Source organism: Microtus ochrogaster, unplaced genomic scaffold (assembly GCF_000317375.1).
Source record: "Microtus ochrogaster isolate Prairie Vole_2 unplaced genomic scaffold, MicOch1.0 UNK69, whole genome shotgun sequence".
Classification (NCBI taxonomy): Eukaryota; Metazoa; Chordata; class Mammalia; order Rodentia; family Cricetidae; genus Microtus; species Microtus ochrogaster.
The window spans coordinates 1418503-1430028 of NW_004949167.1; the positions used below are offsets into that span (position 1 = coordinate 1418503).

Here is an 11526-nt window from a genome sequence, read left to right on the forward strand (position 1 = left end):
CCCCTCACAGTGTGGCAGAAGGTTCTGGCCTGCCCCTCACAGTGTGAGTTAAATACAGGGCTAAGTCAATTTCTTGGCCAAAGTCCAAATCTCATCAATCCATGGAATTGGCCTGGTACACAGCAGCAAGCTCCACAGAGATCTATCCCATACCGCTCAACTGTCAAGACAGCGGGGTGGGCGCTGCCTTCTCCACTGCCGAAGACAGCTTAAACACTGCCATTGGCATGTCCACGGTAACATCTCCTTTGTGCATTTACATGATCCGACTTGGTAATTACTGCCTCGTTGCTGGTCTGGAGGCATTTCACTTGTTTATGGCTTATACTTTATTTGCTTTGCTTTTCTGTGCATAGCACTGAACGGAGACATTTCCAAGAGGAAAGCCTGCGACTCTTTAGCCCAATCAGGACCACACCCCAGATGTTAATATGGGCCTAACATCTCTCGGCCTGCCTTTTAAAAAGAGATCAGACAGTTCTTCCCTGGAAGTGGCCTCTGTGACATCTAAAAGCTGGGAGACCTACAGCGCCTGAACGCATAGCTCAAGGCACCAGAGCCAAGACTCTAGATTCTAGGAGAAGGGGCCAGCGGCCAGACAGTTCCATGGGAAAACTTCACATGGATGATTTAATATAGGTGTGGCTATTACCAACTGAAGCAGCTGTATATAAGACCTTATGCAAAAGGGAAAGGAAGGAGATGCAATTGTGATCTTCCACGACATTATACCTCAGGGATACAGGAGCCCACGATGGCTGACAACAGAAGGGACGAAGTATCAGCCATGTGAGTGACCCTGTACAGGGAATAAGCGAACAGAATGGACAAAGATCCAGCTTCTAGTGTGATGATCACATGGGGTTGTGTTCATCCATCTACCCACCCACCCCCTCATCTATGCATAAACCCATCCATCTTAGCCATCCACCCACCCACCCACTCCTACTTAGCCACCCACCTCCTATCCATCTATTCAAGCACTCAGGGTTTGCTGAACATTTAGCAAAATTACACCTATGCAGCTTTGGCACAAGAGAGACCAGGAAAGACTGCTGGAGAACTGGATCTCCAGTACTCACAGGCCCCCAAGTTAACCACTTCAATTAAATCCTTCTAACAACTTATAAAGTATGGATACTGTCTTCATCTTACAGACAAAATGGGCTCAAAGTAGCTAAGGCACTTGCCCAAGATTACAAGTTCAGTAAGTGGCAATCTGGGATTTGAACCAACCTTTGCCTGGCTCTGAGCCTATGACCTTAATAAATTAATAATCATCACATTTATAGGATAGCCAGACAACTGGAAGACAACAGGGGTAAGAAATTCAAAGGAAACACAGAAGACAATTTGGTGTAGAGAGTAAGCAATCCTGGGGTTTTCCATGCGGCATAACAGGGACAGGCAGTGCTGGGCATAGGTACCAAACCTCTGAGAAGCAGACAGGGAGGTCTGCCTGTGCGAGGAAAGACAGCTCAACCGACAGAAATGGGAAGCAAGCACAGGTCTGCCTGGTGGAGGGCATCTTTGCCAGTTTCTCCATCACGCCCACTCTGTGGGAGAAGCTATTCCAGGGCCCTATAGACAGGAACATGCTTGAAGATTCTGCTTGCAATCTGAGGACAGAGACCCCAGGGAGTCCCCCCAAAACTAAAGAGGTAAGAGGGTGGCCCTTCCAAGCTAGACCTCGGCTCTTATAGATGTCTGCCAAGAGTCAAACATTTTCCCATTCTACTTACAGTTTAGAGTCCAGCTTCAGAAGGAAACCCAGCCGATCATACTCTGAAAAGGAAGAGCAGAGATGTCACTGAGGGCAAGCCATTGCTACCACTGTGGTCGCATTCCCAGAGCTATGCCATGAGGTCAAGCAGTGCTTGGGAAAACATACACAATTCAAATGCTTCAAAGAACAGAAGCACATATGCCATAACCAAATTCAGTCACATAACATGAACTGAACACTTATTTTGTCTTGGAGAGCCAGGTTTGGAAGCAGCTGTTTTCTAGGTCTCTGCGGCCATCCCGTCCTATGCTAATTCCGAATTGCTTTCTGGGATAAACATGGCACTTGAAACTGAAATTTGGTAAATCAGAGACTGGACTCTGAAGAACGAGGCCTGAAGTCATTGCAGGTTCCTCGATGCTCCAAGCACAGAATCTGGTCAATGAGCTGGTCTCCTGGTGAGCATCTGTCTTCAAGCTGACACAACACACAGCTATCTCAGGGCTTCTCATTTGGGGGCTGTCTCAATCAGAATGACCTGTGGCCAGGTTCCTGAAGTATTTCCTGAATTACTGACTGATGGAGGGGGGTCCAGCCCACTGTGGGTGGTACCATACATAGGTGGGCGTGCCTAAATGTATAAAGGAAAGTTAACCGAACAACAAGTCAAGCAGCATGCCTCCATGGTTTCTGTTGCAGACTTCTGCCTTGATAGATTTTAACCAGTAAGACCAAACAGAACCTTCCCCCAAAGTCAACTTGTTGGTGGTGATATGGTTTTTCTTGTTTGTTTTCTTTTTTGGTTTTATAAGATAGTTCTTCTGTGTAGCCCTGGCCGTCCTGGAACTTAATCTGTAGACCAGGCTGGCCTTGAACTCATAGAGATCTGCCTGCCTCTGCCTCCCAAGTGCTGAGATTAAAGGCGTGCGGTGTGCCACCACCCCTGGCCTCAAGCCGGCTTTAGTCAATGTTTTTCACAGCAACAGAAAGAGAACTAATTGGAGTGAAGACAGAGTCAGCCACGAGATCCTCAGACCCACGGCAGCAACTCTCAGTGTGGGAACCATGAGACTGTGGGGTCCAAGACCAAGAAAAGGAGACTTCAGAGCAAATATTGGCCAGGTGTTTATAATACACCGAAGCCCCTAGCATTTTAGTATTTTACCATGTTTTAAAGGGAGATTAAAGCAGTCTGTAGTGGTTTAAATGTGAATGTACCCATTGGCTCTGCCTTTGAATGTTTGGTCCCTAGTTGGTAGCACAGTCTGGGAAGGCTTAGGAGGCATGGCCTTGTTGGAGGAAGGACATAGCTGGGGGTTTGCCCTCCCTGCTTCCTGATTAAGGTTCAGTAGGCGAGCCCTCACCTTCCATCTCTAGCTGCTCACAGCTGCCCTGCCCCTCCATGAGCTGCCCTGCCCCTCTATTAGCTGCCTGGGTCATGGCGTTCCAGCACAGCAACTGAAAAGGAACTAATATACATCGGGTAGACACGGGCTTCCAGAAAGGACTCTGGTGGTGGAAGAGAAACATACAGAAATAAAGTGCAGCTGAGGGGACTATGCCACCAGCGAATGTCCCTGGGCTCTGTGTGCTTGCTGCGGATTTCAGATCTGTCTCCAAGATTTTCCACAGCTCGAATGAAATACAAAGCATGGATTTCATGGCTCAGAGTTTCCATACAATAAAGTGGGAGAACCCTGGCTGTTATACTTCAAGGGAGTTTTCTGTGGCCTCAAAAGCATTTTTTTTTTTCACAAGGAAAACGATATAAGTGCCATGAAGTCGTTGCTTCCACCGCTGCTCAATGATGGCCGGGTGCGTCTATGTCAAAGTCAGCTGGCCTGCCTCTGACAGCTCACTCTGAGGCTGAAATGGAATATCAAGACCAAAACTCAAAGCAGAAGAGGCCGAGCAACAAGGCTTTCAGGGAACTCAACTTTTAATAAGCAATCAAGAGAGAGAATTCATGCACATCAAAAAGTACCACAGAGAACAGGGTGGTGGTGGCGCACACCTTTAGTCCTAGCACTCAGGAGAGAGAGGCAGGTGGATCTCTGAGCTCGAGGCCAGCCTGGTCTACAGAGAAAGTTCCAGGACAGACAGGGCTACACAGAGAAACCCTGTCTTGGAAAACAAAAAACAACAACAGCAAAAAGTACCACAGAGTCATCCCATGAGGCAGTTAAGACAGGCACCTGGCTGTTACAGTCAGAGGGCTATGACAGGAAGGGCGTGCGTGCGTGCGTGTGTGTGTGTGTGTGTGTGTGTGTGTGTGTGTAAGTGTGTGTGTGTGTCCTGCTCTACCACTCCCCACTTTATTCCCTTGAGACGTGGTCTCTGATTGAACCTGGAGAATTACTGGTCAGCAAGTGATAGCAATCCTCCTGTCTCTGCTCATACAGAGCAAGGCTATGGGTACGCATGGGCAAACCCTACTTTTTATGTGGGTGGTGGGGATTTGAAGTCAGGTCCTCATGCTCGCTCAGAAAGTGTGCTTACTTATCCTCAACCTGAGGGAAGACATCTTCTCAACACTGAAAGCATCAACAAGGTCACAAAAAGATACAGAAGGCTTGTCTCCCACGAGAATTCCCTCCAGTAAGTGAAATGTTCCTCAGATCATTTTAGTTTTTCTCTGATTCGAACAGAGACAGGACTTTACTTCATATGTTAGGAACTTACAAAAACCAGCAAGAAAAACAAAAAGGCTTCAATTCTAAAAACTAAAGATACAATGAAAAAAAAAGAAAGAAAAAAAAAGATACAACCAAAAAAGAGTTGCTTTCAAAGTTGAATATTCTTTCAACACTTGTATTCCAGAATTCTAGGGAAAAGAAACATCACCAGCCTGCCTCATACTTGTCGTCTGTCCCCACTTGGTGGCTGCCAATAACTAAGGGCACACAGTGTACCACACCCCAGCGGACTCCTTCCAGAAGTCAGAGGAGGCCTTCCCTCTTGCGGGGAACCCAAGCGTCAGGTGCCAAGCAAGAACACAACACAGATGAGGGAAGGGGAGAACGCAACACCCTTCAGAGGCAACACTTCATACCAATTATTCTAAGTGTTTCCAAAACTAAACCCAAGCTGGGCATAGGGGCACAAAGCTACAATCCTGATTACTCAGGAAGGTCGTTAAGCTTAAAGGCAGCCTGGACAATTTGGCAAGACCAAATCTCAAAATAAAACTTTATAGAGGGCTGGCTGGGGATGGAGCTCAGTGGTAGAGTGCTTGCTTTGTATGCCCAAGGCTATGATTTCAATTCTTTTTAATTGTTTCTTTTTGAGACAGGGTTTCTCTGTGTAGTCCAGGCTGACCTGGAACTCACTCTGTAGCCCAGGCTAGTGTTGAACTTAGAGATCCATTTCTGCCCCCTGCCTGCTGGGATTACAGGCGTGCACCACCACTGCTTGGCTGACTTCAGTTCTTAATGGAGGAAGTGGGGCAGAATGCTATTGAGACCACGGAAAACTATTATCACCGCTGTGTTAGTACTTTCCTTCTTGTTGAGAGAAAACACGTGACAAAAGCAACATAAAGAAGTGAGGTTTATTCTGGGTCACAGTTCAGGGCACAGGCTATCCTGGTGAGGCAGTCTAGTGGTAAGCACCTGAGGTGGCTGCTGGTATAGTCAGGGGGCTGGCAGCAATGGAGGCGCCTGCTCAGGTGGCTCTCCCTTCTTATTTAGTGCAGGACTCCAGCCCTTGGAACGGTGCCATACAAGCTTAAGGTGTGTCCTCCTGCCTCAGTTAGCATAGTTTAAAAACTCCCTCCCAGACGTGCCCAAAGGCTGATGTCCACGGTGATCCCGAGTTATCCGGTCAGTCACAACTCGCCGTCACCCTCACGGAGTCACTGCATAGCAACCGTGATTTTTCCAAAGCCATTTTGAGCTCTGTCCTATAACACACACACACACACACACACACACACACACAAACACACCAGTGCTGGGAGTGAAACCCAAGGTTTGCGCATGCCAGGCAAGCACCCTCCTACTGAGCTCCATCCCCAGGCAGCACGGCCTTTCCGAAGAATGTCCCTTCCAAGGCCTCCCTGGTCTACTCTTTCAGATGATTCTCTTCAGTCCATAGGAGCTGAGCCCCATTCGTTACTGATCTTCTGATGGGCTTTTGTTGCTGTTTTTCAAGGTGAGGACTTAGGTTCTGTTTTTAAGGGAAAATTCATCAATCTATAAAGACAGGAGTAGACTGAAGAAATAGTACCTAAAGATTGTGTACAGAAACCAAAACGTGCCTACGGCAGGATCCAAGGATCCATGCCTACATCAGGGTACCTAAGCAAACTGCTCTGGCCTGCCAGCTGATGAGCGGACAGACACTCCATAGATTATTGGCTGTTCTTATCAAGACCACTTGGTCACAACAATCATAAGCAGAAATAAATTAATGTGAAAAGAAATTTCAGGGTTTTTTTGTTTGTTTGTTTTTGTTTTTTTTAGACAGGACAGCTTTGGAGCCTGTCCTGGAACTCACTCTGCAGACCAGGCTGGCCTTGAACTCACAGAGATCCACCTGCCTCTGCCTCTCAAGTGCTGGGATTAAAGGCGTGCACCACCACCGCCCGGCTTTAGTCAAGTTTTAAAAGTAACCAATTTCCTTTTTTTAAAACTGTGTGCATGTGTGTGCTTGTGTGTGTGTGTCTTTGAGTCTGTATGAGTACTTGTGTGCAGGTGTCTGAGGAGGCCAGAAGAGGGCAGTAGATCCCTTGGAGCTGGACTTGCAGGTGCCTGGAAGCCACCCAATGTGAGTGCTGAGAACCATTCTGAGGTCCTCTCTAAGCAGCAAACACCCTTAAGCACTGTGCCTTCTTTCCAATCCTTAAAGTAATGAGCTTCATATATATAGAGAGAGTGCTGAAGACCCTCCTCACATTAAATACAGGAAAATCAGTTGTCAGAGATGAAGAGACTACTTGGGAAACTCCCTTGAGGAGAACTGTTACGAACCCCACCTCTGGAAGGCCAGGAGTGTTGTCTTATCATGCCAGGCTGGCAAGGGACACTTACTACATGCCCGTCAAAGCATGGAGACACAGTGAGCTGCCTGCAGAGGGCTTCCCATCTGCTAAGTCTGGCGGCACTGTGAGGGGCTGCCATGGCAGGAGAGCTGCATGGGGCTGGCCTGCACTCCTATGAATGAGCTAGGAGGATATGCTTTTAGTTCCTTCCTCAAAGCATCCACCTAGATCGGTGTTTCTCAACCTTCCTTATGCTTTGATCCTTTAATGATCAAATGATCATTAATGCAGGAGCCCCCAGCCATAAAACTATTCTGTTGCTACTTCCTAACTGTAGTTTTGCTACTATTATGAATCCTAACAAATAGCTGATATCCAAGGGGGTCATGACCCACAGGTTGAGAACCACTGGCCTAGCGTGTTTGCAGGCCCTCAGCAGCCATCCAGACTCCCAGGAGCTGTGGAGAAGGCTTTCAGACTGAGGCATAGCACCCAGGACAAGCTGGAGTCTGTTGAAGGCCTACAGGAGCACCCAGAGTCAACTTTAAACACATGCAGGACCCAGAGAGTGCAACACTCACCCAGATTTTCCTTCTCTTCCTCTACAGCTATCTGAGGGAAGCCAGAAAGGGCAGCGGGCAATTGGGAGAGGGCAGAAAGAAAACAGACACAGGCCCCCTCTTCCCTAAGCCGGCCCCTATAGGACAAGGCCTAATGAGCTTAAAGGAAGTAACTACAACTCTGGTTTTGTTTTTTGTTGTTTGTTTGTTTGTTTTTTTGAGACAAGGTCCCACTACATAGCCTTGGCTGGCCTAGAGCTTGCTATTATAGACCAGGCAGGCCTCAAACTCAGAGATCTGCTTCTACCTCTAGAATGCTGAGATTAAGGTGTGTACCACCACACCTGGCTTCAGAATTACAGCCCTGAATGAATTGAAAATTACATAAGACTAGATGTTCTAATTCGGGACTTGTCAGTCAAAGCGAGCATGGGTTTTTGTTACTACAGAAATATCTGGAACTTCACTGGACTTGTACACTGAGAACATTAAGGGGACAGAAGGGAAAAGGATTAAGAAAGAAAGGCGAAGTGGGTACCTTTCGGCAGGCCCTGCCAAGGTATGCCACTAGGCAAACACGCCATGCACGACAGAGTTGGTACAAGAGGAGGAGCTTACAGGGGAACAGAGAAAGAGTGCAAGGCCGTGTCAGAGTGGGGACACGAGGGAGGCAGGCAGACGGGCATGCAGAAACCAGAGGAAGAAGGAAGGAGCAAGAGAGCAAGCTGTGCCTGGCGGGCACTTTTAAGGGGCCCACAAGTTGCTCAACTGACAGCGGAAAGGCACCCGGCAACGGGAGATGCTTTGGCGGCAGAGGCAGGCTGCTGCGCCGGCAGGAAGCCACGGGAGTCCAAATGAGGGGTATTTCTGTGGTTATCATGTGATGTGGCCTGCATTTTCAGCTGCGCTGGTGCAGCCAAACAGCAACTTACATGATTAGCTATGTGGCTGCTGTTTTAGTTTTCTGTGGTACTGAGAAGAAAGGACCCAGAGCCTGGCCCATGCTAAGCAAACTGGATTTGTACCCCTAACCCAACAGGAAGGTTTCGGGTTTAAACCGAGGGAAGGGTGGACTGTAGAACCACGCAGACCAGTGGGCCACCCCTGGGCTGGCTTCACTTTCCCCACGGGAGTTTTCAACACGGCCTCCAGCAATGGGTAGGCGGTACCTTGAGCCTTACTATGGAAAGGGACTACAATTCACCCCTCTGTTGCTGGTTTAGAAACCCCTAGTGAGGGGTGGGTGTGGACCAGGTTTGTAGCAGCTATTCTCAGACACTGAGGAAGAGCTGGGGGAAGTGATAAGTCTCCACCACACACACACACACACACACACACACACACACACGGTTTACCAGAAGGAATGTGCTATCCTGCGCAAAGGCCCCTTGGAACGGTAGGAACCACCTCTGGCGATGTTCGCAGTAGCCAGCTCTCTGAGGAGCAGCGGGCCACAGGCCCCATTCTCTCTCCTCATTCGTCTTTCCTGACAGCCTCCTACAAGGATCATGCTCACGGTGCTCCCTGAGCTCGCTGCTCTCACCGCCTGGCTTTCCCCCTCCGCCTCCTGCCTGGACCCGCCTGCTCTGCTCAGGGAGGCCTTGTTTTGCCTGAGGCTCTCCAGGGGCCCGGTTTCTGCTCAGGCCACCTGCCTGGAGAAAGAGAAGGAAAGCATCACCCTGGCTTCACAGCCTCCCTTGATTTGGGGTTTGTGGAGGGTCCTGGATCTGTGGGTATTAATCAAACTAGGAAGAAGAAGAAGAAAAAAAAAACTTGGATGTTACTTTTTCAAATATTTTTCTTCCTTCTTCTCTTTTTCAATTACAGATGAGGCTGCCGGAAGTCCCACGCCTCAATAACTCCCTGCTCACTGTTTTCCTAGTAATTTCTCACTCCATTTCATTTTGAACAGTCTCTATTGATACAGCTCCTAGCTCCCTTCTCTCTCTTTTTTTCTATTGTATCTAACGGGTCGATGAGCCAGCCAGTATATTTTTTCATCTCAGACACCATTCTTTTTATATCTAGTTCCCTTACATTTCCCAAGCCTTCCCATAAAGTTCCCAAGCTTTCTCTGCATTCTGGAACATATGGAAAGTGTTATAATGTCCTGGCCTACTAAAGCTAATATTCACATCATCTCTAGGCTTGCCTTCACTGATCCCCCCCTTCTCTGGGATTTCATTTTCATCCATCTCTGAATTGCCCAGCAGCATCTGGCTGATGGCTAGCCATACGGGTTTTTACCTTGTTAGAACGTGCTACATGGGGAGACCTTAATCGTTTTGAGGTAGAATTAAATTCTTAGAAACAGCTCAATCATTTCAAGAAGGCTTGCTTGTAGGTTCCGTAGGTTAGAGTTGGAGGCAAGAGCGCCCTGTAGCCGAGGGCTGATTCTGCACCATCACTAATGCTGCCCCATTATGAGGCACCATCTTTTACAGGACGTTAGGGGATGCTCTGTGTTTTATGAACATGCTCCACTATTCCCGACCCCAAATAACCTCTAGCTATTATCCCACATGCCTCTTTCCATGGTTCTTTCCTAGTTCCTGTAAATTCCACATCCACATTATCAGCCAAGCAGTCCAGGGGGACTCACAGCACACCTCCAGAGTTCTCTGTGCACAGCTCTCTCCCCTTGGGCCATCTGCCTTGCACCCCTGATCAGTGCTTCCTACTATAGAGATGACAAGTGAGGATGCTTCACACAAGTCATCTTTATCACCCCACACATGCCCAGCATCCAGCCCTCACCTTCGCGAGTGGTACCACAGGCTTGAAACCCAAGAGGAATCCTTGAGTCTTGCTTTTCCCTTATTTCCCCCAGTTATGGTGGGTGAAAATCGGTTATGCCTTTCTTTCTTATTTCACAAACGATGCCATTCTCATCCCTTGCCCTTTAAGGGTTTCCTTTTGCTTCTGCCTCCAAAGGCCATATCTTATCACGTGGCTTCTTTTCTGTGCTTTTCTATGACTGGTGACAGCTTTCGCTTCTTGCCTGAATTATGGCAGCTGCCTCCACTGGTGTCCCTACCTCCTCGCAGCTTCTCTGCACTGTAACCAGGGCTGTCTTTCTAGACGATAAACAAACTTGAGACACAAATCGCTTTTAGGCCTTTGCGTAGACTCTCTTGTTGCTGGGATAAATGCCAATCTCTTGGTTTGCAAATCCTCCAGGCCCTGGTCCCTAGTGACCTATCCTACTCTGTCATTTTTTGCCTGTGCCACCTCTCCCTCCACATCTTATGATCTGGCCAGGAGGAACTATTTCATAGTCCTTATCATCTCCAGTTTCTTGTACACATTTCCCCCTTCATTTTGAATATTCCCACCCCTTTCCCATTATTCTCTCTTTCCATGTGGTCTCACTATGCTGCCCACACTGCCCCCAAACTCCTAGACTCAAGTGATCCTTCTGCCTCAGCCGCCCAAGTAGATGGGGATATAGGCACACACCATCCATGCCTAGCTCATTTTCCGTTCCTCAACACAGACCCTGCTCCCTGAACCGGCACTGTTGCTCTTGCTCATTTTCCCCTCTGTAGAATATGCTGCCACCTCTTAACCTGTCGGCTTTTTTGAGTCACGATCTATATAGTCCAGGCTGGCCTTGAACTCGAGACACTCCTACCTCAGACTCCTGAGCACTGGGGTGGCAGGTATAAGCCTCCAGGCTTTGTGTCCAACCTGTCTTCTTATCCACATCCAGATGAGCAGTCTTTCTGCCTGAGAGCTATTACAAGGGTGTCCTCTGTAATGCCCTCATTTCCCTCGCTACATATAAACCCCATCCCTCAGTCCCTCAAGCACAGCCCGCACCAAAGCTCAACTTAACAGATAATCTTGTATAGAAAGGGACTCTGTGGTGTGGCCTTTCCCTACCTTTCAAGCCCTATCTTCTCCCCTGTGCTGAGTTCGGACATCTTGGCCTCCTTTCATTCAGTATTCCCGGGAGAGGAGTAGGGGATGAGGGGTTAGGCAGGGTCCCCACGTAGTCTAGGCTGGCTCTGAGCTCACAGCCCTCCTGTCTTGACCTCTCCAGGGCTGGGATTACAGGCACGCACTGCCACACTCAGCTGATAGTTCCTGAGGAACTGGGAGTTCTTTCAATGTCGTTTCTGTTGTTGTTTTATTAAAAGTGAGTGTTTCTTGCCTGGAAAGTATCCTGGCCTTTTTATTTGATAATTTTCTGCATTCTTCAAAACTGGTTCAATCTCTCTCTCTCTCTCTCTCTCTCTCTCTCTCTCTCTCTCTCT

General features: G+C 48.2%; 1 protein-coding gene across 4 annotated transcripts in view; it reads right to left on the reverse strand.

The window, feature by feature from the left end:
* The window catches only part of St3gal3 (ST3 beta-galactoside alpha-2,3-sialyltransferase 3), a 220358-nt gene that overhangs the window by 98295 nt on the left and 110537 nt on the right, over positions 1 to 11526 (reverse strand). For all 4 annotated transcript variants that reach the window (XM_026777483.1, XM_005370054.3, XM_005370055.3 and 1 more), the window contains one exon: positions 1743 to 1785. In XM_026777483.1, coding sequence (XP_026633284.1) covers positions 1743 to 1785 — 43 coding nt within the window. The remainder of the gene's footprint in view (positions 1 to 1742; positions 1786 to 11526) is intronic.